This window comes from Sciurus carolinensis, chromosome 3 (genome assembly GCF_902686445.1).
Source record: "Sciurus carolinensis chromosome 3, mSciCar1.2, whole genome shotgun sequence".
Taxonomy (NCBI): domain Eukaryota; kingdom Metazoa; phylum Chordata; class Mammalia; order Rodentia; family Sciuridae; genus Sciurus; species Sciurus carolinensis.
In genome coordinates this window covers 20,749,156-20,776,474 of record NC_062215.1, presented here as the reverse complement: position 1 = coordinate 20,776,474, position 27,319 = coordinate 20,749,156, and the positions used below count along the sequence as shown (strand labels likewise).

The following is a 27,319-nucleotide window of genomic DNA, read 5'->3' as shown; positions in this document are numbered from 1 at the left end:
GGGAATTAGCTCAATGGTAAAAGCACCCTGGGTTCAATCACCAGTAACAAAAAATTAACAACTTAATAAAATTTAAAAATAGAGCTCAGATGTAGCTCAGTGGCAGAGCTTTCCTGGATTCAACCCCCAGTACCAAAAAGAAAAAAGGAAAAAAGAAACTTTCAAAATACAAGTCTTGATTAACTCAGGGACAGAAAAAAAAATTCTTTAAAGACATAAAAAGAATCTTTTCCACCACATGCAGTGCCACATGCCTATAATCCAAGTGACTTGGGTGGCTGAGGCAGGAGGAGCCTCATCAACTTAGCATAGACCCAAGCAACTTAGCGAGACCCTGTCTCTAAATAAAATACAAAAAAGGGTGGGGGATGTGGCTCGGTGGTAAAGTACCTGTGGGGTCAATCCCCAGTACCAAAAGAAAAGAAAAAAAGAATATTTTCCTAAAAGGAAAAATTGACAAGTTAGACCACTGGTTTAGTCAGCTTATTCACTACTGGGACCAAAGACTTGCCAAGAACAATTTTAAGGAGGCGAAGCTTATTTGGTGTTCGCAGTGTCAGAGGTCTTAGTCTATAGATGGTCGGGGTCCATGGCTCTGGGCCCAAAGTGAGGCAGAACATCATGGCAGAAGTGTGTGGAGGAGGAAAGCAGCTCTGAACAGAACAATCAGGAAGTACAGAAAGCTGTTCCTCACAGGGACAAAATATATACCCCAAAGGCACCCCCTCAACAACCCACTTACTCTAGCCACACCCTACCTGCCCCTGGTTACCAACCAGTTAATCCCTATCAGTGGACTGATGCACTGATTAGGTCAAGTCTCTCATAACCCAATTGTTCTAGTATTGTCTCACACATGAGCTTTTGGGGGACATCTCATATTTAAACCATAAAAACCACATCATGATTTTCAAATTTTATGATACAAAATATTGTGTGCACACTGGGAAGGACAGCTCTGACTCAGTCACGCTCCCCCCAAACCCTTTCCAGCAGAGCCTTATCCCTGAGAGGAGAGGTCCCCAGGTTGGCAGTCTGGGTCCTCGACTTTTCAAACTGTGTGACTTTTCAGACTGTGTGACTGGGATGCCCATGATCTACAGCCATGGTTATCCTTTCTGATGTCAAGGAAGACAAAGTATTAATCAAAAGATTGTTCAGTAAATATAGAATCAAAACAAACTATCAAGTATAGTTAGCTTTTCCTCCCTCAAGGCTTTCTGGCCTGTGAGCCCTGCTCCACAGTGGACTCCTTCCCATCCTCGGAGCACTAGTTGGGAGTTCTCCTCCTTACAGGACTTTCTCTGATCACACCATATGAAGAAGAAGCCTGGCCCTGTCACTCTGTCACATCACCCCATTTACTTCCTTTGGGGCACCTCTCACAATCTGTCATTATCTTATTGCTTATTTTCTCTCTCTCCCACTAGCCTTCACCTCCAGGAGGGCAGTGACCCTGACAGAAACACAGACTGGCTGTCCACAAGGTCAGCACACATTTGGGGAGCAGAGGGCAAGGTTGGCTTTCAACTTTTTCCAAAAAGTCAACTTATTGACAATATTTTAAAATTAAAGAGATTTTAGCCAGGTGTGGTGATGCACACCTGTAATCCCAGGAGCTCAGGGGGCTGAGACAGGAGGATCCAAGTTCAAGGTCAGCATCAACAACTTAGGGAGGCACTAAGCAACTTAGCCAGACCCTGCCTCTAAATAAAATGTAAAAAGGGCTGGGGATGTGGCTCAGTGGTCAAGCACCCCTGGTTCGAGATAACAAATACCAAAAATAATAATAATAAAATAAATTTTATATAAACCTTGGGATTTCCAGACACTCTTGAAAAACGTCTAGCACAGCGGGCTATAGGTGGGCAGTTAACTGCACTCCGGTTCTCACCCAGCTCCCACCAGCACCTCTTTACATCACATTTTGCTTTGGACTCTCCTTTATCTGACCTGCCTGGCCCCTGGAGTCCTCTGTGCCTAAAACTCCTGATCTTTTGACACCACTCACCCAGCAACTGTGTTTCAATAGAGCAAGAAAGGTTAACTGTTTTGAAGGATACATATAATCCAAGCTCTGGGAAGACTCCACTCCACACAGCTTGTATGACACTGTATGACACAATGGGCACCCTCTGGTGCCTGACCTGTGGTGGGCGGGGAACGGGGGCCGGGGTGCTGGTGAAGAACCACTTACTACCCCTTGAACTGGTACTAGTGACCTGGGCACATTCCTTAGGAGGATTAATCTAACCTGAAAGAGAATTTTGGATAGCGTTAACCCATTTTTAGAACAGATTAACCTAAAAGATAATCTAAACTATAAAGTTAAGACTTTATTTATGTTGATTAAATAATCGAAGTGCCACCCTAATCTTATTTTAGGGTCATCTTTTTATGACCGAATGGGTAGACAGTTGAGTATATAGGTTAGTAAGACATACCGTCGCATTTGGGAGGCTCAGTATCAAGACCCCTCCAGGGAGTGCCAATCTAACCCGACTAAAACCCATCAGAGCAGGAAGGGCTGCAACAGGGTCAGGAAGGCAAAGCGTGCCAAAGGACATAGTGCGCAGGCGCACTCGAAACTTCAGCCAGTTTCTCCGCAGACCAGACACTTCCACCCGCACGGCGCAGGCGCCCAGACAAACCGAGGTCTCTCTCCCCCTCCCACTTCTCCCGGAGTCATCGGGACGCCCTCCCACAGTCAAGTTCCTGCGCAGGCGCCGCACCGTGTCCCCGTCCCCGGACCAATTGGAAGCGGTGGCTCCGAGACGCTTGGGAGCACGACGCCGTGGGTGGGGCCGGGACGTGAGGGCAGCGCGCTGGCGTCACAGGGGCGGCTATATAAGTGAATACAGGCGCCGCCCCTCCGCCCCAGTCACTGAGCCGCCGCCGAGGACTCAGCAGCCTCCCCCTCGAGCCCCCTCGCTTCCCGACGCTCCGTCCCCCCCGCCCGCCTTCTCCCGCAGCCGCCTTCCGCAGGCCGTTTCCACCGAGGAAAAGGAATCGTATCGTATGTCCGCTATCCAGAACCTCCACTCTTTCGGTAAGCCAGGGGAAGGTCGCAGGCCCTGCCGGGGCAGCGGGGCATTCCGGGCTCCGGAATCTGCCAAACGCCTCGGGCCATCGTAATTCGGACAGGAGAGAGGTGTCCAGGCTCGCGGGGTAACAGGGTCGATGCCTGGACTCTGGGGTCGGGCCCTGAGTACGACCGGAAGGAGCGGGCAGGAGGTCAGCCTTTGGGCGGGCCCAGCGTCTCGGGTGGCGCATTTACTAATGGCTTCTGGTCCTCCTCGGGCCACACCCGCCCCCTCCCGCCACCCCTGCGTCACGTCCGATACGTCACCGTCGTTGTCACGGAACCGGGAGGGAAAGGCGGTGCCAGCCCTAAGTGACAAACGTGCTCACCAATGGGGGTGGGAGGCTTGGCCCCGCCTCGGGTGCTCGGGTTCCGGCCGGTTGCATCAGCCGGGTGGGGCGCCGCCTGCCAGCCGGAGCTCCCAGCACGTGATCTGCTGCCGAGGCAGGGCGGGCCTAGGGCGAGAGGCCCAGGCTTTCTCTGGTCCTTGGGGAAGCCAGCCGTCCTAGACTGACCTGTTTGGGGAGAGCCAACAGAGGACTCGTCCAACCTGACCCAAGTTGCCCTAACGATTTCACTACCAGTGCAAAAGATAAGTGGGAGGGTGGTAGCTGAACCACCTAAGCACTAAATAAGCTTAATCTTCTCTTCTCAGACCCCTTTGCTGATGCAAGTAAGGGTGATGACCTGCTTCCTGCTGGCACTGAGGATTATATCCATATAAGAATTCAACAGAGAAACGGCAGGAAGACCCTTACCACTGTCCAAGGGATCGCTGATGATTACGATAAAAAGAAACTAGTGAAGGCGTTTAAGAAGGTGCGTCTAAAATGATGGTCCATTTAAGTTGTCCACAAGGGTGTTCGAACTAGAAAGGGATTGTTAACTGCATTAGTGCAGTTGCTTGGCCTAATTCGTTTTGCTGCTTTTGTGCTTGCAGAAATTTGCCTGCAATGGTACTGTAATTGAGCATCCAGAATATGGAGAAGTAATTCAGCTACAGGGTGACCAGCGCAAGAACATATGCCAGTTCCTGGTAGAGGTGAGTTCAGGCATGTCTTGTTTCCATTTGTGCCTCTTCCTTCGTAGATATCAGATCCTTCCTAGCTTATTCGGTTTTTATAGCAGACATAGAAAAGGCTGAGCAAAGCAACAGTTAAGTGCATGGGTAAAAACCATCATTCTTAAAACTGAGGGGACTTGTCAGCTTTACTGATGCAAGTTTAAATTTCGTACAAAATCAAATGCTATGTATTTTTGATACAATGAAGAGATTTCACCTGGTTGATCCCCATTCTCACACTCTAGTTTCTTGAGGAGGCAAGGATGTTCAAGAGGGTAGTTCTTAAATTGAAGACCCCCAGTTGAACCATTGTGCTTGCAGGGATTGACATGACATGCACACTGGCTGTTGGGTTCCTTTTGCTGGGTATAGTAGCTGGAAGACCTATTATTGCCATCAGATGTAAAGACTTTTTTTCTTTCAAAGAAGTCTTTTAGCCCCCTTAAAACTTTGCCCTTTTCTCTTTGCAGATTGGACTGGCTAAGGACGATCAGCTGAAGGTTCATGGGTTTTAAGTGCTTGTGGCTCACTGAAGCTTAAGTGAGGATTTCCTTGCAATGAGTAGAATTTCCCTTCTGTCCCTTGTCACAAGTTTAAAAACCTCACAGCTTGTATAATGTAACCATTTGGGGTCCGCTTTTAACTTGGACTAGTGTAACTCCTTCATGCAATAAACTGAAAAGAGCCATGCTGTCTAGTCTTGAAGTCCCTCATTTAAACAGAGGTCAAGCAGTAGGTGCCTGGCAGTGTCCACTCTGAAACAAAGCAATAACGTGATGTTTCAGCAAAGCCCAGAGGCCCAAGATCAGATGGCTGTGTCTGACCAGAAGCTTCTCAACTCTCCCTCAGCAGAGGCCCCTGTCCTAAGAGTGTGATGACCTGAGCAGGAGGATGGGGTAAGGCAGCTGTACCACTAGAGGGGGCCTTTGGTGGGTTTTGTTTGTTTTGTTTTTTAAGAAAAAGAAAAAAGAGCCCCTGGTGTCTAACCTGACCAGGTGGGCAGAACTCAAAGGCCACCTTCCTTCCAGTGAGGTGATAATGACATCTGGCTTGCCACCAAGGTCTTTTTGACTAGACATATTCTAGCTAAGGGGTGTCCAGAACAACAGAATGTGAGGCCAGCTTAAAATCAGTTAAACTTTTGACAAGGGAACAAATACCAAACTGATGTTATCAGTCCTGTAGCTAGCTATAGAGCTTGCAACTCACTAGCAACAGCTGCCCAGTGCCATGTGAAGTAATAAACTGGTTTTTGGTTTTCTTTTTCCCTTCCAGTTTTAATGTTATGTAATGTATTTAAACCCTTATTTAAATAAAACTTGTTTTCAGAAATAACTGACTTTCTGATTCTACTTTATCCATAGTCTATCTTGTGTATGTGGATGAACCACGGAAATGGGCAGTGGAGGATGTCACAGTTTATCAGTTGAACTTGGCCTAGTAAACCTTTTGTGAACTTGTTCCTTTTGAGTCAACTATTTTGCAGTCATTTGGCACAGTTATGCTGTCCCATTAATCAGTGTCCTGGAAGAAGGTGCTGCATGGCTGACATGGTTAGCCAACCTCAGTATGCACTGGTCACTGGGCTGTCCCTCCCTTGGAGCTGGAGAAATTTGTTTGTGGGTTACGGTGGGGTAGTTGGAAATGCAAATCCCTCAGTGACAGGTCTTGGTTTAGACCCTAACAAAAGGGCGGTCATGATATAGACCTTAATCTCAGAGCCACAAACTAGAAAAGTGTGCCACAGTGTACTAGGCATTGGGTGTATAGTTCACTTCTGAGGGGACTTGTTAGAGAAGCTGAAATTTAATGTTGGGAGGCCATTCCTGACAGGACATGTCAAGGTCCGTTCTTGGGTCCATAAATTCTGTTGAAAAAGTACTCCCTCAGGACATGGATCTAGATAATAAATTTGTTGCTAGGCAGTTTTATAGGTAAAGGTCAGACTTGGGTGAAAAGGGATAGAGGCCAGGTCCTGAAGATACTTAGAATCAGATGAAGCAGAGGAGGGCTGGTAAAAGGTTAATGCACTGGCAACTGCCCAGAAATGTAAATAAATCCCCAAAGTAAGGCTTGACTAGAATAAGCCTGCAAAAGCCTTCCTGCAAAACTCATAATGTTTAATAAAACAACAACTGACTGACAAGGCTCCAAAGATTGTGGCACTGTACAAAGAATCTGACACTTCTTTTTTAGGCCAGGTGTGGTTGCACATACTTGTAATCCCAATGATGCAGGAGGATTGCAAAATCAAAGCCAGCCTCAGCAATTTAACAAGACCTTGTCTCAAAATATAAAATGGGCTGGGAATGTAGCTCGCTGGCTAAGCACCCCTGGGTTCAATCCCCAGTACCAAAAAAATTTTGACCCTTGACAGGATTTGACAGCAAAAGGACTCTTAAAGGAACTTGGTAAACCAGAAGCTGATCCTATAGAAGACTACCATCAGATACAATATGAGACAGAAGAGAATTCCCCATTCTGCTATAGGTTGATGTGAACTAGCAGCCAAGTCCTTTATTTAGACTGGCTTCTTGTGCTTTTTTGAAAGACCCATATTTCTCTAGGATAAGATTAATCTTGAGTTAAGCTAGCAACGATTATCTATGAACGTATCACAGGGAGTTTGTGAACACCCTAATCCAATTGTGATTTGGGTGAATCTCTGAACTAAAGTAAGCACAATTCACTCCATTCAATGGTTGAGAAAACTAAAAAGTGGAAGTTCCCAGGGTTAGTAAATGGAAGAGCCTCTAGGACTTCTGTGCACTGTTGTTTCCACCACATGACCAATACATTCACAACTTAGAACCACAAGATCGCAAGATTGGGAACTTCCCCTCCTGTCCTCAGAGAATGGGGCCAGGAAGACTTCATGAAGGAGATGCCATGTGAAGCCGGGCATTCCAAGCAGAGGAAAGAAGTCAGGCACCAAGGGGCAGGCATCTTGTCACTTAAGGAGCCTGGCTGGAACATAGTCCCTGTATAGAATAGGAATGATACAGTACTGTCTTATTACCACCAAGTCTGGTATACATGGACATTTACCAGAAGCTCCTGGGTGGAACAGATTCAGGGAGAATGTGATTTGGCAAGTAGGTGGGAAAAAGGGAGTAAAGGAAGATGTGGACTTTCCGGGTGAGCTCATGTGGCTGACACCATAAGCCAGGACGTTTAGGTGCTAATATGCAGAAGAATCACAGTATAAAAGACTGGTTGTAATGAAGAATGCCTCCCACCCAGCTCTACTTAAGTCCCTGCCCTCCAACCCCAGACCCCAGCCATTCGTTCTTCCATGTTCAACCTCTCCAAGGGGACTTGCAAGGACAAACATTCCTTAAAATGATGTTATGAAGACAAAACCAGTCGGGTAAAACTGAGAATCTACAAAAACAACTAAAATCTATTCAAATTGCTCGAAATCCATGTATAGCTCAGAGAAAAAAACACTTACTCCAAGAACGGAGAATTTGACCCCTTCCTTGTTTACCTACCTCAGTGGTGCCCCCTGGTGGCACTAGTTGTATACAGTGCTTTGCCATTAAAAGCTTGACTTTTTTTTTTTTTTTTTTTTTTTTTTTTTTTGAGATGGGGTTTCACTATGTTGCCCAAGCTGGCCTGGAACTTGGACACTCAAGTGATCCTATTACCTCAGCCTCCTGGAGTAGCTGTGTATACAGGTACATGCTACCACACCAGATTAACTTTTTAGGAGATATACATTATTTCAAACTTTGTCACATAATGTGAGGCTTTAGTAATTTCTCTTGCATGCTCTTAATTCCTCCTAGCTCAAATAGTCACGATGTACATTTTCTTGGGGGATCTCATTAAAAATTGAGATTCTAGGCTCTACTCAGGATGGTTTAACTCTGTTGGGTATTAGCTGAAGAATGCCCAGGTCTCCCTGGCTTTTCAAGGACCAAAATGTCTATGAACTGAGCCAGGTGTGGTGGTGCACGCCTGCAATCCCAGCACCTTGGGAAGCCGAGGCAGGAGAATTGCAAGCTTGAGGATAAGCTGGGCAATTTAGCAAGACCCTGTCGCAAAATAAAAGTAGTAAAACTGGTCTGGAGGCGCAGTCCTTATTTCAATGGTAGAGCACTTGTGGGTTCCATCCTGACTACCCAAAATAAACAAATAAATGGAAATAAAATGTCTAAGAACTGAAAGGAAGTTTCATCTCAAATTTGACCCAAAAACCACAAAATCAAAATAAATAAATGTTTAATGCTATAAAGCATAACATTGACAATAACTGAAATATAATTCTTATATGGCTGTATGCAAACAATAAAAGTTCTAGAGAAAATATTCTTAACTCAAGTTTGCAAAATTTATAAGCATTTTTTTCAATTAGTTTTACAAATTCAGTCCCCAGCACTAGGGAAAAAAAGTTACAGAATATGTATGCTGCTTTGGCTTGTGGGTTCATTTTATTCATTTGATATGAGGCTCTGATGGGGCTTCCAAGGGCTAAAAAGATCTAGGTAATAGGGGCTGGGGTTGTGGCTCAATAAAGCACTTGCCTAGTATGTGTAATGCCCTAGATTCAATCCTCAGCACCACATATAAACAAATAAATAAAGGTCCATCCACAACTAAAAAAATACTTAAAAAAAGATCTATGAAATAGCCCATAGTTCCTGATTCAGAAGCTCTGAACTAAAGGCCCAGGAGTCTGCATTTTATTCGGTATCAGCCAGTTCCTAAGGGGTGGCCCATGGATCTCCCTTGAGGAAGCTCTGCTTTGAATAAAGGGGAACTGCTGAGGAAGCTCAGGCAGGAGGGGAGTATCATCAGAGCTCAGCTTGAAAAGTAATCAGAAATGTTATATTGAAGGTGGTTTGGCTAGAGTGGCCCAGGGTCAGAACTTTGTTGAACTGGGGCTGTTGCTCAGTGATAGAGTACTTTATCTAGGATGTGTGAGGCCGTGGGTTCAATCCCCACATACCACCAGAAGGAATTTAAAAAAAAACTTGAAATCTGCATGTAATGCACACTTTGTGTATTTTGTGGGGAGAGCACTCATAGCCTTTATTAGATTCTTAAAAGGGCCCACAACCCAAAACAGCATCCATGTTTCCTATTCAGAGGTTTACCAGGTCCCCAGATTAACAGAGATTTTCAAGAACACCATTAAATATTTCCTTAAAACAGTGTGTTGGGCAAAAGGAGCTCACACAGTAGCCAACACTCCACTGCACAGATGTCTGTGCGTTCACTTCCTATCTCCACTGCCACTGTCACCAGGTGTCACCAAGACACAGCAGTCCAAATCATTGCACAGTTTAAATCGTCCTTAATCGTCATCCTTTATGGTTAATTTATACCCATCATGGACAATTGGTTAGAAACAGGAAGCATGGAACACAGAGGTTGAAAAATAAGTTAACGTGGAGCATAAACATGACAGTCACTCTTTGTGTGTCAAGTCATTGATTGTCCATTTCTGTGAAACAGGAAGAGACAATCACAAGGGGAAAATTGGTGCAACGAGATTACAATTTACGTAGGTTTCCTGGTCCACCTTAGAGACAGAAATAAAGGCTTTTCCTGCTCAATCTGACCTGGGAGCCAGTTAGACATGCAGAATTTCAAGCATCTCTCAGATCTACTGAATCAATCTTCATCTTATCCACCTTCATTTAATAGTTTGAGACACCCTGTTTAGATAATAAAATTAGCAGACCTTCCATTGTGATCCACAATCTGGTTAGAAAAAGAGTAGCTGGGTGTGGTGGTGCACACCTGTAATCCCAGGTACTTGGGAGACTGAGGTGGTAGGAACTCTGGAGCCCAAGAGTTCAGGACCAGCCTGGGCAATATAGCAAGACCCTGTCCCTTGGAGGAGAAAAAAAAAAGTAACATTGTTTTCATAAGAGTAGATTCCTTCAGAGCTTTAACTCTGCATTGAAACACAAAAGTGGGCTGTCAAAGTAAAGAAAGCAACAGGTATGAGCTGAGCTGAATACAGATTATTATTGCACTAGATGGGAGGTGTTGATACCTGGCTGCCAGGAGCTCAGGCCAGAATCACTGGAGTGGTCCAGGAATGATGGTTGATCTACCCATCAACCTGCGGGTCAACCAATTAAGTAGTCTCCCAGATGCCAGAAACAGTGTTGACAAGCCAGGGGTGGTGGCACAAGCCTATAATCCCAGCAACTTGGGAAGCTGAGGCAGGCGGATGACAAGTTCAAGACCAGCCTCAGCAACTTAGCAAGACCCTGTCTCATTTTTTAAAAAATTTAAAAGTACTGGGGATGTGGCCCAGTAGTAAAGTGTCCCTGGATTCAATCCCCAGTACTACAGTGTCAACAGAAAATTCAGTGATGGCTGTATCTAATTTGGTTTTTCACTTATTGGGACCAAAGATAGGCCACATCTCACTCTTTACAAACTGCTTACATGTGAGTATCTTAAAACTTGCATGATGCTCTAGGAAAAAAAAATACAAAAGTTATACATTAAAATTTTAGTATTACAAATTTAAAGAGGTTCCAATGAATGCTAAAACATACACCCATAAAATTTAAACCTGCATTAAATATATACTTGTTCTCAAAGCCAAACTGATATATCACTTTTTAACCTGTTCAAAGTTGTGGTTTTGCTTTTAACTAAATATACACAATATTTTGTCACTTTTTAAATGTAAAAGGTCAAAATTGGTCTTTGGTAAAATTACTACAGATTATGTTTTAAGTTAATGAACCTATCATAATTTACCAACCCCAAACATATTAACTTTCCTGTTCTTAAAATCCCTAGTATATACATGGCATATGATAAAAAGATTTTAAATCTCTATGTTGGTTCTTTAGTTTGGGGTTTTGTTTTTTCGTTTTGTTTTGCTTTGCTTTGCTTTTGTTTGTTTGTTTGAGATGGGCTCTTACTGTGTTGCACAGGCTGGCCCCAGACTCCTGGGGTCAAGTATTGCTCCTATCTCCTCCTCCTGAGTGCTGAGACTACAGGTATGCCCCTGCACCCACCAGAAAGACTTAAATACCTCCGGAGCTGCCTCTGGAATCAAACTGCCTGGGTTCAAATCTCACCTGTGTATCTGATGAGCTCTGGGTCCTAAAACTGGGTCAAGTTTTAGATTTGATTTTATCCTGCTTGAAGTTAATAAGTTGTCCTACTACTGTTCTTTGATTCTGGCAGAAGATACAAGACTCCTGGGTCAGGGGCAAGTAACTATTACCCACCACACAGCCAGCAGCATGATTTGCCTTCCACATTCCTCAGGGGTGACACAAGAGGAACCCAGGTGAATGCCGTGTAGGCAGAAGTTGCCTCACAGCTGAGAAGTCCTGAGCTTGTGGAATCTTTACAGTAAGCAGTCAGCAAGCCTGCTCTTTACCATTAGGGAGACATTACTCATTCCTCAAGTTGCTCACTTTAAACACAACCATAAGAAATGGCCCAGTTAGAGGTAGGAATGGTGGTGCCCACCTGTAATCCCAGCAGCTCAGGAGGCTGAGGTAGGAGGATCACAAGTTCAAAGCCAGCCTCAGCAACTTAGTGAGGCCCTAAGCAACTGTCTCAAAATAAAACATAAGGGGCTCGCATTGTGGCTCAGTGGTGGCACGCTTGCCTAGCATGTGCGAGGTCCTGGGTTCAATCCTTAGCACTGCATAAAAATAAAGGTATTGTGTCCACCTACAACTAAAACAAAATATTTTAAAAAAAAAAAACCATACAAAGGGCCGGGGCGGGGTGCTGGAGTTGAAGGTCAGTGATAGAGTACTTGCCTGGCATGTGTGAGGCCCCGTGTTCGATAGGCAGCACCACATATAAATAAATAAAATTGAACAAAAGATCCACTGACAACTAAAAAAATTAAAAAAAAAAAAAAAAAAAGGCTGGAGATGTGGCTCAGTGGTTAAACGCCCCTGGTTTCAATCCTGTCCCCAGTACTGGAAAATAAATGGTCCAGCTGAAGAGCAGTCCTGGCTTTGCATAGGCATAATGCCTCTAAAGAGCTTAGTTCACAAGGAAGCCTGGTCACCAAAGTGCTCCCTAAATTTTAGTCACCCATTGTTGTGGGAAGGGAAGGTGAAAATTCGTTACAGTCATCAGAAGCCTTTCAGAGAAGAGCAATTCAAGGAAAGGGCTTCCCTACTTACTTCCCCTCCACCATAAGCACATATCATATTGCCCTCCACTCCAGGGAAAAAGGAACAAGGAAAAACTTGTTCGACACTGTGTCCCCAGGGGCAGCACAGTGCCTGGCAAAGATGGCTCTTAGAAATTTTTCGTTGAATAAATAGGTAAATGGGTGAATGAACAAATGAGTGAAAAAGTGAAGGCCTGTGGTCTCTAAGTGGGCAGGAGTGTCAGGATTAGGGTCCTGGAGAGTCGGTTGACCTTGAAAGGGGTGACATACTCTCCAGTGATGGAGGAAAGGAAAAAAGGACAGAAGTTGAACTCAGACAGTTGTGTTCATGGTGCAGAGATGGGGGAAGGGGGGACCTGACGTCAAATGACCTTGGAAGTGAAGGAGAGATGATTCACCAGGGTTGCCAGGCAACAACCCAATTGCAGAATATTAATTTGCAATTGAATTCACTGGTTACTTTCCGGAAACTTTCCCGGTCTGTTTTTTCTGGGAGAGGGAGACAGAAGCTGAGGAAGGGGTGGTGGTAGCCTCTGCCTGGGACTAGGCACCAACCTGCAGGTTCCGAACAGGACAAGGAGCAGCAACCTAAGTGTACCCCATGTGACTGAAATGACAAACCCTGGGGAAGGAGAAAAGTGAGGCCGGGAGATGTAGGTGGGGTGAGGACCCGGATGAGTGGAAGAACCGGAAGTCACCAGGAAGGTAAAATAAGCAGAAACTGAGCTCCTGGAGAAAGGGTGGGATCGGGGCTGTGGGCTGAGGGAAGGTAGCAGTCCAAGGAGGCCAAGAAAACCCATCAGGTTCACGGCTGGGCTCCCTGACCTGCTACCTGTCGGGGACTAACCCTAACAGCCTCACTTCCTCATCTCGGAAATACACCTGAATAAAGACTCCTCCCACACAGGCGCCTTCAGAATTATATTTCCCATTTAAAACCACTATTTTAGGGCTGAGGTTGTAGCTCAGTGGTCGAGCGCTTGCCTAGCACATACGAGGCACTGGTGTTCCATCCTCAGCACCACATAAAAATAAAAGTATTTTAAAAACAAAACCACTATTTTAAATTGCCAAACAAAAATTTTTCCAACATCTTATAAAAATGTTCAAATACACCCAGCATACTGGTGCACACCCATAATTCCAGCTACTCAGAAGATGAAGCAGGAGGATTGCAAATTCAAGGCCTGCCTCAGCAACTTAGCCAGACCCTGTCTCAAAATAAAATCACAGGGCCGAGGATGGAGCTCAACAACAGAGCACTTGCCTAGCATGTGAAAGGCCCGAGGTTCAATCCTTAGTACTGAAAAAGAAAAAAAAAGTTCAAATACACAGAAAAGTTGAAAGAATTTTAATGTGAATACTCATACCCACCTCATTGATTCTGTCATTTATATTTTATCCTTTTTTTTTTTTTGTACCAGGGATTGAACCCAGGGGTGCTTAACTACTAAGTCACATCCCCATCCCTTTTTAATATTTTATATAGAGACAGGGTTTCACTAAGTTGCTTACGACCACACTAAATTGCTAAGGCTGGCTTTGAACTCCTGATCCTTTTGTCTGAGCCTCCCAAGCCACTGCGGTTACAGGCGTGCACCACCACGCCCAGCTATATTTTATCATTCTTGTGTATGTGTGTGTGCTACCTGGGATTAAACCCAGACCTTCATGCATGATGTGCAAGGGTTCTGCCATTTTTAATTTTTTTTATTTTGAGACAGTGTCTTGCTAAATTGCCTAGGCTAACCTCAAACTTGCAGACCCCCTGCCTCAGCCTCCGGAGTAGCTGGGATTACAGGGGTGCACCACTGCGTCCAGCATATATTTTATTATTATTGATTGCATATCTGTCCATCTTTTTTATGCACTTTTAGATAAATAGAAGTGTGCTTAGCATGCTTCACTCTCAACTCTTCATTAACTAGAGTTCATCAATTTTTTATAGTTTGTGTTTTGTATAAAATTGCTATTAATGGGATGCAAACATCCTAAATGTGCATTTAGTGGGTTTTGATGGTCTGTAGCCAGAGTTCTGGGCCCTGTTTTGAGTAATAAGTGAAACAATAAACCCCATGAGGGCTCATTCAGTAGGGAAATGTTATTGTTAACACATGAGAAGCAATACAGTCCCGAAGGCGGAGGCCAGGTGGGACTGGCCCCGAAGCCACGGGAAGCAGAAGATGATGTGAGGCCGGGTGGAAGGAGCAGTTTAAACTTATCATGTTTAGAGACCTCGTGAATGCCACCCGTGCCTCATGAACCCCATACCATGACCCTCTGAGGTCAGTGAAGTTGGCCTTCTGTATCCTTGTGTCCCACATCTGTGGATTCAACCAACCAAGGATCAAAAATATTCAGGGGAGGTCTGGAGATGTGGCTCAGTGGTAGAGTACTTGCCTAGCATGTGTGAAGCACTGGGTTCCATCCTCAGCACCACATAAAAATAAATAAAATAAAGGCCCATTGCCAACTAAAAAAATAATTTAAAAAAATATACATTCAGGAGAAAATTTGTGTCTATACTGAACTTACACAGACTTTTTTTTTTCTTGTCATTATTCCCTAAACAATACAGTAGAACAACTATTTACGTAGCCTTTACATTGCATTAGGTTATTATAAGCAACCTAGAGGTGATTTAAAGTATACAGCAGATTAAACAAGAGCTGGCATACAGGAGCAGAATGAACGGAGACCAGAAATCAGATATTTATGCCCAAGAAGAGCAGGATTTCATCCAGCCTTTCTCTCAGATAGTCAAGGCGCTGACTGAAGATGAGATGGGGCACCCAGAGACAGGAGACGCTATTGCTCGACTTAAGGAGGTCCCGGAATATAATGCCATTGGAGGCAAGTACAGCCGGCGTTTGACGGTGGTGGCAACATTCCAGGAGCTGGTGGATCCAGGAAAACAGGATGCTGATAGTCTCCAGAGGGCCCTGACAGTGGGCTGGAACTGCTGCGGGCTTTCTTCCTGGTGTCAGATGACATCATGGATTCATCCATTACCTGCCCGGGACAGCCCTGCTGGTATCAGAAGCCAGGCATAGGTTTGGATGCCATCAACGATGCTCTGCTTCTGGAATCCTGTATCTACCCGCCCGCTGAAGTTCTACTGCCGGGATCAGCCCTACAATTTGAACTTGATTGAGCTCTTCCTGCAGTGATCCTATCAGACTGAGATCGGGCAGACCCTGGACTTCATCACAGCCCCGCAGGGCAATGTGGATCGTGGCAGATACACTGAAAAGAGGTACAAATCCATTGTCAAGTACAAGACAGCTTTCTACTCCTTCTACTTGCCTATCACTGCTGCCGTGTACATGGCAGGCATTGATGGGGAGAAGGAACATGCTAATGCCAACAAGATCCTGATTGAGATGGGAGAGTTCTTTCAGATTCAGGATGATTAACTTGACCTCTTTGGTGACCCCAGTGTGACTGGAAAGGTTGGCACTGACATCCAGGACAGCGAGTGCAGCTGGCTGGTGGTTCAGTGTCTGCAACGGGCAACTCCAGAACAGCCCCAGATCTTGTGGGACAACTATGGGCAGAAGGACGCCAAGAAGGTAGCCCAAGTGAGGGCACTGTACCAGGAGATGAATCTGCCAGCTGTGTTCTTGAAGTATGAAGAAGACAGTTACAGCCACCTTATGAGTCTCATCGAGCAGTGTGCTGCGCCCCTGCCCCCTGCCGTCTTCCTGGGGCTAGCCAACAAGATCTACAGGAGGAAAAAGTGACCTAGCAACTGCAAGGGCAGGGAGGGAGGGCTCTCAATAAATTATTGTATAACAAAAAATAAAAATAAAAAATAAAGTATACAGCAGGATGTGTGTAGGTTATATGCAAATATTATGCCATTTTACATGCAGGACTTGAGCATCCTCAAATTTTGACATCAGTGGATACTGAGGATGACTGAGTACTATTCTCATTTCACATACAGGAAAACCAAGACCCCAAAGATCAATTAAATCAATAGCACAGCTAAGTGCCAGAGCTGGGATTTAAGGCCAGGATCCTGATGCTTTCCTGCCTAATCCTTTCACCTACACAAATGCCCTGGGCATGAGGACACACACCTGTAATCCCAGCAACTTGAAGGCAAGGGCAGGGGATTCCAAGTTCGAGGTCAGCCTCAGCAACCTAGTGAAGCCCTAAGTAATTTAGATCCTGTCTCAAAAAATAAAATGGGCTGGGGATGTGAGTCAGTGGTACAGCACCCCTGGGTTCAATCCCCAGTACAAAAAAAAAAAAACGCAAACACCCAAAAATGCTCATTCTGCCCACACTCCAGCTGAGGCCTGGACTTCACCCCCAGGCTCTGAGCTGACCTGGGGGAAGATGGTTAAAACTTCCCCCAGTGATCTGAACCCAAAGCCTGGACTGAGAACCACCCCTTCAAAGGCATAGATGGACATGGGATGAAAAGGGGAGAGGGAAGGTCAGGAGAGCTGACAGAGGGGTGCCCTGTTGTCTCCGGGCATCAGGCCTGTGTCTGGGCCCCTGAGGTTGGGTGGGCATCTCTAGCTCAGTCTGGGAACAGCATCAGGCTGCCCGAGTGGCCCCGCCACCTTATCACTCCATAAAGCAGGTGAGACCAGAACTCATGAACACATTTCCCTCTGCCAATCTTCTGTCCCAGCAGGGACCAGAATGCCCATGTTGACACAAACACCTTCCAGGTGTCACTGTTTGTCCCCAGCACCATGACACTCTCCAGGCCCTGGTTGCCTGGGGCAGGGTGACTGAGTCATCACCAATCTTTCCCTTTTCCACTATCAAGAACCACTCAGGGCCAGGCAAGGTGGTGCACCCCTGCAATCCCAGCAACTAGGGAGGCTAAGGCAGGAGGATCACAAGTTCAAGGTCAGCTCAGCAACTTAGCAAGACCCCATCTCAAAATAAGAAGGGCTGGGTCTCTAGCGCCAGTAGGGCACCCTGGAGTCAATTCCCATTAGTACACACACACACACACACACACACACACACACACACATCCAAAGAGCCAATTAGGAGGCCGAGGGGGTGGGGATTTAGCTCAGTGGCAGAGCTCTTCCTAGTATACCCAAGGCCTGAGTTCTGTCCTCACTCTGAAAAAAAAAAAAGGTAGCAGGAAACTGAACTGCTGTCTCCCTGACAGCAACGTACAGCTAATCCAGGGCAGCCTGACAGCATCACTGTGGGCAGAGTGCGCCCAGGTGCGTGGGGCTGCGACCCTCCCCGGGGAACATTCACTCTCCATAGGGTGTCCTTGGAATTATGGTGATGTTTTTGTGTCCCTTGAATCTAAACCCCACCAAAGCAATAGTAGTGCCGACTCATGTTCACCTCCTATCCCACACAGGCCTCCTCTCAACCCTGGGTCCCAGCAGGAGTTCAGTAACTGAAATTCATTTGGAATGTTTAAAAGATCAAAATGCTTTTAAAAACATCTCCTTATCTGTCTTTGAAAAATCACATGCAAATTCCTGAAGGGTCTGTTGTTACTGTCAGAAACCTTCAGAAAAATGTAATCTTTGCTTCTGGGCTGCAGTTACTGAGGATTGAACCCAGGTGCACTTGACCACTGAACTACATCCCCAGCCTTTTTATTTCCTGTTTTGAGACAGGGTCTCGCTAAATTGCTGAGGGTGACCTCCAATTTGCCTCCTGCCTCCTGAGTTGCTCGGATTACAGGCAGGCAACACCTCTTCATTGGCATAATAAATTGCCATAACTTGGATGTTTAAAGCAACACAGATTTATTCTCTCACAGTTCTGGAGAGCAGAAGTCCAGGTACAGCTGGCTCTCTGGGTCCTCTGTTTAGGGACTCACAAGGTGCATATCAAGGGGTGGTGAAGACCGAAGTCCTTTTGGAACTTCCAGGGGTAAATCCATTTCCAAGCTCATCCAGATTGTTGGCCAAATTCAGTTCTTAATGGTTGTGGGCCTGATTCTCCAGTTCCTTGCTGGCTGTCAGCAGAGGGCCTCTCTGGGCTCCTAAAGGTCATCTGAGTTGCCCTGCCACCATGTTCTAATCAGCAACTGCACGTGAGTCCTTCTTATAACTTAAGATCTGTCTGACTGTCCTTCAGTGACATCAGTTTTTTGTTGTTGTTGTTTTTGGCGGTGCTGGGGCTCGAACCCATGACCTCACACTTGCTATGGCCACATCTCTTCTGTCTGTAGCTGGGGAGATTTCTCTGCTTTTTAAGACTGCGTGATTAATTTGGGCTCAGTCAGATAATCCAGAACGAGTTCCCTATTTTAAAATATGTAACCTTAATCATATCTGCAAAGTCCCTCTGCCATGGAATGTCACATATTCACAGGTTCCAGGGGTTGGGTATGGTCTCCAATCTTTGACAAGACCATCATTCTGCCTGGACACCCCTCCTAGGAGGACACAGTCCTGAACTTCAGGCCCACCTCTCCTTTTTGGTGCATGAACTCACAATGGGAATTGCTTCGCCCATCTGAGCCTCAGTTTCTTTGTAGAATGGAGTCATACAAGCACATAAACCCGAGGACTGTGGTGACGAGTAACTGTTCGTTCATGCAGAGGGCTGGTCACTGCCTCACAAGCAGCCTTGTCATCGTGATGACTGGAACAGATCAACAGGAAGGACGTGGGTCTGGGTCTCAAGACTTGGGTTCTGATCAACCTAGAGAAAGTGGATTTTCTGAGTGGGTGTCCCTCTGACAGGACAGAAAACTTTGGATTCACAGGGTGCTGCTTTTTAAGGACGTCTCCTCTCAGCTTTCGGCAAGAGAAACTCCCCAAATGTGCTGAGAGTGTGCCCAGATCTTCACACGTTTCCCCTCCGCTGAAGCCCTGGAAGTAGGAATAAATGACTCCCATTTCACAGATGAGGTTAACTGAGACCCCAAGGGGAAGGAGAAGATGATGCCCAGTGAATGAAAATCCCAAGATGTTCTGGGTGCTGGGTGGAGGGCTTGATGTACATCGCCTTCACAAGACCCCAAGTTATTCCCCTCATTTACTAGAGGAGAAGGCAGCTCACAGAAGGGGAGAGACTGGTCCAAAGCTCAACAGCTGGAAACGGGCAGGACCAGGAAACCTCTGCTTTCCATCAGACCAGGTGCCCTGGTAAGGGGACGGGCAGTTTCCATGACTGTGGACCCCTGGGATGAGGGCCACCTCTCTCCTCTCTAAAGATGACCCCACTCCTGCAAGCCCGACAGGGCCCACAGTGACACCCGCCATGAATGGGTGCTGAACGGGAGACACTGCGAGCAGTCCGGTGAAGAACAACCACTGGGCACGTAACCCTGTCCGCCAGCAGAAATCAAGTCTTGGGTTCTGGGATAACCTGGGCTCTACTGCACGCTTGTAATTTCCTGTTACCACGGCAACACCCGCATTTCCGTCCCCTCAGGATCTGAGCAGAGCTGCTCTCATTCTGCCCTTTCCCCCCAACCCTCTCCAAGTACTTCCATCTCTGAGATTCTGTGATTCAATTAATCATCACCAATGCCTGCACTGGTTTTTGTCATTTTTCATTTATTCCATCTGCTGAGTCACCGTGTCCTGCTCTGAATTAGAGTGGTTATTCACTAGAACATTTGGCCACCGGTTGCCATGGACACCGCACAGCCTGCATCCTTCATCACCCGTTAATTCTCAACAAGCCTGGCTGAGAGCGTGGGTACCACTGCCCTTCTCTAAGACCCAAGGAACATCAAAACTCCCCCAGAGAAGTGGGGGGTGGGGTGCCAGTGACGCACGAACAAGAGCAAAAGATCTGGTTCCCATGTGAAAAAATTTTTAAAAACAGCCTGGAGCTCGTTACATCCACCCAAACCATGTCCAGGTAGCAATTTACCAAATACGTCAACAAGCGTGCCATTTTGTTTTCTGCTACGTCTTTGGCAAATGACTTAGTTTGTTTGCTAACCTTTTGAGATTTATTTATTTATTTTTTTTGGAGGGGAGGTTCCAGGGATTGAACCCAGGGGTGCTTTTCCACTGAGCCACATGTCCAGCCCTTTTTATTTTTTGTTTTGAGGCAGGGTCTTCCTGAGTTGCTGGATCTCACTGAATTGCCTCAGCCTCCCACAGGGGTGCCCCACCCGTCCAGCCTTTTTTTTGTTGTTGTTTTTTGTTTTTGCGATGCTGGGGATTGAACCCAGGGCCTTGTGCTTGCAAGGCAAGCACTCTACCAACTAAGCTATATCCCCAGCCCCCATCCAGCCTTGAGATGTATTTTTACATTGCAAAGCTGTGAACACCCCATGCAGATTACTCTCTCCCTGTGGAAGCCAAACAAGGGAGCCTAGAAATAAAGGCCCCTCATCTGACTCTGGGTAGGGAGTCTGCCAGAGGCCGAAGTTGGGGAGCTGGTCTAGGGAAGTAGATGGGGACCTGCAAGCCAAATCCAGTCCAGCACAGAGGACTTAAGGGAAAGAGAGATGCCGAGAGTTTTCCACAGGAAGGGGAGGATGAAGGGTTTTGGAGGCCACCAGGACATGAACCACTCTGCAGAAGGAGCAAGGCCATCAGCCCATGGCCCATTGCTCCTGATAACCACAGCACGTTCTATTTGCAGAGACTGGTGGAGGGGACAGGGATCAATATCTCACCCCTCATTCACACACTCCCTGCCCATCAAACATCAGCATGTGGGGAAATAGGCTTCCTCTGAACCCAAGGTCATTGGGTTCCTTCCCTTCACCTACCCCCACCCAAGGGATGTATCTGAGAAGAGTACCAGGTCTCTGATCCCAAGGATATGGTGGGAGCTACCACTCCTGACCTGGGGAGCATATCTCTGTCACCTGCCTGCCCCTCCCGCCCAGCTCATGAGTTCCCCCCTCCCATCCCCAAACCCCAGGTGATGGGGTGGGGCAGAGGTGGCAGGTTGTACCTATGCCCCACGCCCATTTCTCTTGCGGTGGGGAGACTGGCCTCATGCCAAAGGAGGGCATGGGAGGGACTTTGAGGGCTTTATAAGGCAGGCCCGGAGCACCCAACGGAGAAGAGAGCAGACCCAGCAACCGCACAGCGCACCTCCCAGCTCTGCAGGTGAGAAAACCCCGAGGGGATGGGTGAGGAGAGTGGGGCAGAGTGTTGACAGGCCCCTCACCGTCAAGGTGCCAGGCCACTGGCCAGAGGCTGGGACTCACACCTTGGTGACTCCAGGGTTGGGAGCTGACCCTTAGCCCAGGGCAGAATTAGGTCTTGCTCTAGGACCACCCTGGCATTCCCAGCCCCTGCCTTCCACCTGCCCTTGTGCTGCAACCAGGACCCTGCCAACGCTCTCACCTGACACTCATCCCAGCCCAGAAGGTGAGGAGGACAGGGGCTACTATCCCGTCACCCAGATGAGAAGAACCAGGCCCAGGAGGGAGATTTGATGGCCCAAGGTCATTCAAATTGTTGTGCAGGACTGGAACTGGAACTCATCACTCCTGGATCCCATCTCTACCTTTCTCCTAGACCAGCACGTGCCCAATAGAACTTTCCATGATGATGGGAATGTTCTACATCTGCACTGCTTTGGACAGCCAGATTGATGGCAGTCATTAGCCTACTGTGCTCTTAAAATGTGGCTAGTTTGAGGGAGCAATTGTTTTGTGTTTTAGCCTCGCTGGTCTCAAACTCATGGGCTCAAGCCATCCTCCTACCTCGGCCTCCTGAGTAGCGGGACGGCAGGCATGCACCAACATACTCTGCTAAGGGAAGAATTTTTCTATTAGAGCTCATTTAAATTTAATTTTATTAAAGTATATGATTGTTATGTATTATTTTAATTTGTTAATTAATTGTGGCTAGTGGCTACCTGATTGGTTAAATGTGTAGCTTACACTGAACAGTGTAGCTCTAGATCATTGATTTTTCAACTTCTGTTTCTTTAGTAGCCAATTTTTTTTTTCCTCCCAAAAGAAACCTAACCCAAGAACCTCACTATGAAAAAGCATTGAAAGGAGCATTTTAGCCCGATGTGCTGGCACATGTATACAATCTCAGTGACTCTGGAGTTTGAGGAAAGGAGGATGCAAGTTCAAGGCCAGCCTTAGCAACATAGCAAGGCCCTAAGCAACTTAGCAAGACCCTGTCCCAAAAATAAATAAATAAAAAGGGCTGGGGATGTAGCTCAGTGATAAGACACCCTGGGATCAATCCCCAGGAACAAAGGGGGGGAAAAAGTAGTATTTTATTAAAACAAAGGTTTTATTACAGGAGAAAGTTTCTCTCATTTACTCGTGATAGAGCCAATCAGAATAACAAGGCTGAAAGAACAAAAAAATACTGAATCCAGAGAACCGACGGGCCTTTGGCTTTTCTGTTCGGACATCCCTTTTAGTTCTGTACTGAGGTTTCCCCAAACCTGATCCACCATCAAACTTAGTTGCAAATGGTAACAGTTTAATTTTTCCCAAGGGCTTTAGTACAATCATAGGATATTCCTCAGCTAGGCAAACCAAGGCAGGAGACTCCTTCCTCCAAGAGCTACACACGGATCCAGCCACCATTTTGGTGGTCTTCAAAGTGACCGCATGTGGTAACACTCTTGAGTGGGTATGCTCCTTGGTGTCGCTATTTAAAAGTTGACTTTAAATTACAAGATTTTAAACATCTACACAGCCACTGATCCCGCCTCAGATCCTGCAGAGCAGTCTGGGAAATACCGCTCTAGGGTTTGAATTTCACCCGGGGAAGCAGGTAAGCGGGAAAGTCCAGCCCTAGAGTGCTGGGCCAAGCTGGCAGGAACTGGAGAGAGGAACCCGAGATACGACCTGCAACCCACAGGAAACCACAGGCCTGCGGCAGTTGGGAGCCAGTAGCTGGAGTCCTTGTGATCTGGCTTCCTGTCGCTGGGCCTGCAAGGGGACACCTCAAAACCTTCTCCCCTTTGCAGACAAGATGCAGCGACTGTGTGTGTACACACTGATTTTGGTGCTGGCTCTGGCTGCCTTCTCCGAAGCCTCTTGGAAGCCTCGCTCCCAGCTGCAGGATGCACCCTTGGGTCCAGCAACCAATAAGGGCCTGGAGCCACAGTGGCCAGACCAGCTGGGACCAGCCTCTCACCACCGAAGGCAGCTGGGGCCCCAGGGTCCCCCACACCTCGTGGCAGGTAGGAGCTGCTGACCATCCTCCCTGCTTACTGTGCCCAGCCAGATTTGGCTAAGGTCCCCCCATACTGGCCCTGACCTCAGTTCCTGGAGGTAAGGTGTCCTTCCCCCCATTTCCACCTCCTATTGCCTCCTCAGACCTGTCCAAGAAGCAGGGGCCATGGATGGAGGAAGAAGAAGCAGCATATGGATGGATGGACTTTGGCCGCCGCAGTGCTGAGGAAGCAGACCAGAGTCCCTAGAACCAAGCTTCAGAGCGGCACCACCCCCTGCCCCACGCTAGCCCCAACTCATGGAAAGCAAATCAAAATAAACTAGCTTCGAATGGATATTGGATTGTGTCAAATGATGTGAGGCTGGGAAGGGGGACTCAGCTGGGGACAGGATTGAGACATGGAGGAGAGTTAAGCTCTCCCCAGGAGCAGGGACACTGAGCAACCCCTAGGAGAAGGGACCAAGGCTCATTCTTCTCCCAGAGCACAAGAATCTGCCTGGGTGGGTGAGAAAGTAGGTGGTGGGGTTTGCAGCCAGAGTAATCTTTTTTTTTTTAATTTTTATTTTTGTGGTGCTGGGGATCGAACCCAGGGCCTTGTGCTTGCAAGACAAGCACTCTACCAACTGAGCTATCTTCCCAGCCCCCAGAGTAATCTTTTTGAAAGATAAATCAAATTCAGAAGTCTGAGACAGAAAGATGGCAAGTTCAAGGCCAGCCTAGGAAACTTAGTGAGATCTTGTCTCAATATTAATGTTTTTTTTAAAAAAGGGCTGGGGGGCTGGGGAGATAGCTCAGTTGGTAGAGTGCTTGCCTTGCAAGTACAAGGCCCTGGGTTCGATCCCCAGCACCACCAAAAAAAAAAAAAGGGCTGGGGATGTAGCTGGGTGATAGGTTGCCCCTCGTTTCAATCCCCAGTGCTGCAAAAAAATAAATAAATAAAGATAAATTCAGTTGTGTCACTCTCAGTTTTAACCTTCCAAACCTTCCCTCATACCTAGGATGCAACCTCCACTCTTGCCAAAGCCCTAAGAGCTAACCCTGCCATCACCTCCTTCTGCGAGTCCCTGTTCCTTCCTCTCCTTACTCAAACACACCATGCTCCTTCCTCTGTCCTGCTGTTCCCTACGCCTGGAATATTCTTCCCCAGATACACATACAGCAAATTCCCCTCTTCTCCTTGAATCCTTGGTTGAAATGCCTCTTCCTGAGAGACCCCTTCTGCTCCTCACCTTTTCCAAGAGACCCCATTATTCCATCACAACATAACTTTTTTTATTTGTTTGTTTTGTTTTGTTTTTCTATTTGTTTTTCATTTTTTTGTTTTTTGTTTTTTGTTTTTTGTTTTTTTTGCTACTGGTGGTTGAACCCAGGGGTGCTTAACCACTGAGCTACATGCACAACCCTTTTTATTTTAGCTTTTATTTTGAGACAGGTTCTCACTATGTTACTTAGGACCTCACTAAGTTGCTGAGGCTGGCTTTGAACTCACCATCCTCCTGGTCCAGCCTCCCAAGCTGCTGGGATTACAGGCGTGCGCCACCATGCTCAGCTCACAACCGAACATTTTATTGAGAGCATGTTTCACAATCTGCAGTAGGTGTTTTACCAGTGTATCATCTGCCTCCCCAGCTCGGAGGAAAATTTGGAGAGGCGCGACCGCATGTCTCTCTTCTTTGCTGTATTCCCAGTGTCAAAAAAAAGGGGACGACTGGGTGTGGTGGTCCACGCCTATAATCCCAGGGAAGCTGAGGCAGAAGGGTTGCTAGTTCAAGACCAGCCTGGGCATCTTAGCAAGGCCCTGTCTCAAAATTAAAAAAAAAAAAAATGAAAAGATCTGGGGATGTAGCTCAATAGTAGAGCACTCCTGGGGTTCAATTCCCAATGCCACAAACCCAAGATAGAAAGAAAGAGAGAGAGGGAAAGGGAGGGAGGGAGAGGAAGGAAGGGAGAAAGGGAGGGAAAGAAAAGGAAAAGGAAAAAAAAAAAAGAAGAAAGAGAAAAAGAAAAATAAATAAAACCAAGGGGAGCCAAATAAATATTTGCCAGATGGACAGGTGAGTGACTGGCTCACCTGATAGTCCTTCACCCATCTTCCCTCACGGTTCTAGTACCTGTCAGCAGCATCCTACCCCAGGCCTGAGCTACTCCCCTGAGGACTGGAGAGGAAGAAAAATTCCTCTGTCCACCTAAGGTTCATGGCTGTACTCTGTAAAAACAATTTTTAAAAAAAAGATTACAGGAGAAAGGAAAGCAAATTATTTGCATGTGTACTGCACATTTAACATATGGAGTATCCAAAGACAAGAAGAGGTGACTCAGAACTGGGGCTCCTGTAACATCTTCAACAAATAACATTCCATTTGTCGAGAAATGGCGGGATAAAGGAAAGTGGATTTAGGCTTCCCAGATTGGCAAACCGGGTGGGGAAAGCAACTATATGGAAAACTAATGGTAGGTAAATGTCTGTCAGTCAAGTTTGTTCTGCAGACTGTTCCAGTTCCATCTCTAGGTTGATAAGGGTCTAAAGAGGACTAGTGATTAACTTTTGTCCTTCTTGGTAGAGTGGGAGAAGAGACACCTTTGAAAGTTTATGTCCTGTTTTAGGCAGATGGGGGGCCAGGCAACTTTTCTTATAGCCACTGCTTCTCCATTGCCTTCACCTCAAAATAATACTTATGCCAATGAGGCATATCTTCAGGTGTAGACTCCAGTTTCCTTCAGGGCTGAAAATGATGAGGAGTTAAATTCTGCAGGGACATCTCTCAGCCAATGCCAGATGAGAGTTAGAGGATAAATACTCCAGCTCCCCGACTTCCTGGATTGGGAAAAGTATGTTTTACTCTGTCTCCCAGAGTTCCCCAACAGGTTGAGCCCCAGTCACCCAGAGCAGTAACTCATTCAATGATATCCTTCACTGCCTGCCTCCCTTCCCTATCTCAGATCATTGTCCTCCCACTGGGATTCCTTGGAATCTACCCAAACTACCCTCATTCAACTCCTTGTCTCTAAGTCTGCCGCTGGGGGAACTTGTCCTAAGACAGTTCGTACCAGAAGGGGTTGTAGGAGGTAGACACTCATGATGGGACTGTGAAATTGATCCTTCAATAGCTAAGCCCCATGGTTGGTATGAAATGAGGTGCTGATACTCCCTGGAATGCTGGAGTATCACTATTTGTCTGTGCAGGTGGTGTTGGGAATCTAACCCAGGACCTCATGAATGCGAGGCAAGCACCTACCTCTGAGCTACATCCCCACCTCTAGCATCACAACTACGACTCATCTCAGTGAATTAGGAATGGGATGCAGGTAGAAAGGAAGCACCGAGGTCAGTGATTGCTCCAGCATTTGAGAGGAGCCACGACTGTTGCAATAAGAACTGTGGAGTTGGTTGGCTATTGTTAACCATCAGAGAATCCAGTAAGGAAGAAATCCTGTTAGCAACTCTCAACTCAAGATACGCTGTGAAAGTAGAACAGCTCCCATTGCAGCAAAGAGAAGACAGGGCTGAAAATCAAGCCCACGATCTGATTATAAGATCAGATGCACAGTAACAAATGAGGCTTAAATAAGAACCCCAGCAAGTCTCTTCTGCTAAAGTCTTAGAATACAAGAAGTGGGATCATGAGACCTTGGGTGGCATATTTTAGGAGATACCCTTAACAACCTTGAACTCCCAGATTTCTTTGAACCCTCTGGACTAGAAGAAAAGCCTCTATCTCACCAAGGAAGAGCAGCTTCCCCTTCACTGGAGATCATACAAAAGCCTCCCCAAAGCAGACACTTCATAAGATCATGATTCTCTTCAAGATCTGACCCTGTGCTGGGCGTGGTGAAGCATGCCTGCCTTAGTCCCAGAGGCTCCAGAGGCTCAGGCAGGAGGATTGCAAGTTCAAAACCAGCCTCAGCAATAGCAAAGCCCTTAGCAACTTAGCGGGACCCTGTCTCAAAATAAAAAATAAGGGCTGGGGATATAG

The 27,319-nt window shown here is 46.6% G+C and overlaps 2 protein-coding genes, 1 long non-coding RNA gene and 1 pseudogene across 3 annotated transcripts; 3 read left to right on the top strand and 1 right to left on the bottom strand.

Moving 5' to 3' along the window:
• Positions 1-853: 853 nt before the first annotated feature.
• On the bottom strand, positions 854-3,284 carry LOC124981257 (uncharacterized). The gene is made up of 3 exons (XR_007107950.1): positions 2,445-3,284; positions 2,064-2,254; positions 854-1,118 (listed from the first exon to the last, which is right to left on the bottom strand). It is a non-coding gene; the product is annotated as an uncharacterized LOC124981257 (long non-coding RNA).
• Eif1 (eukaryotic translation initiation factor 1) lies at positions 2,865-4,836 on the top strand. The gene is made up of 4 exons (XM_047547500.1): positions 2,865-3,049; positions 3,738-3,901; positions 4,023-4,124; positions 4,616-4,836. The coding sequence occupies exons 1-4, from the start codon at positions 3,019-3,021 to the stop codon at positions 4,658-4,660; spliced, it is 342 nt and encodes a 113-aa protein (XP_047403456.1). The 5' UTR covers positions 2,865-3,018; the 3' UTR covers positions 4,661-4,836.
• A 2,951-nt stretch (positions 4,837-7,787) lies between these two features.
• LOC124980353 (farnesyl pyrophosphate synthase-like) lies at positions 7,788-16,010 on the top strand (annotated as a pseudogene).
• Positions 16,011-21,183: 5,173 nt separating this feature from the next.
• Positions 21,184-23,662, top strand: Gast (gastrin). Its single transcript, XM_047547288.1, has 3 exons — positions 21,184-21,299; positions 23,137-23,352; positions 23,489-23,662. Exons 2-3 carry the CDS (start codon positions 23,142-23,144, stop codon positions 23,590-23,592), a joined length of 315 nt encoding a protein of 104 aa, XP_047403244.1. The 5' UTR covers positions 21,184-21,299; positions 23,137-23,141; the 3' UTR covers positions 23,593-23,662.
• Positions 23,663-27,319: the final 3,657 nt, after the last annotated feature.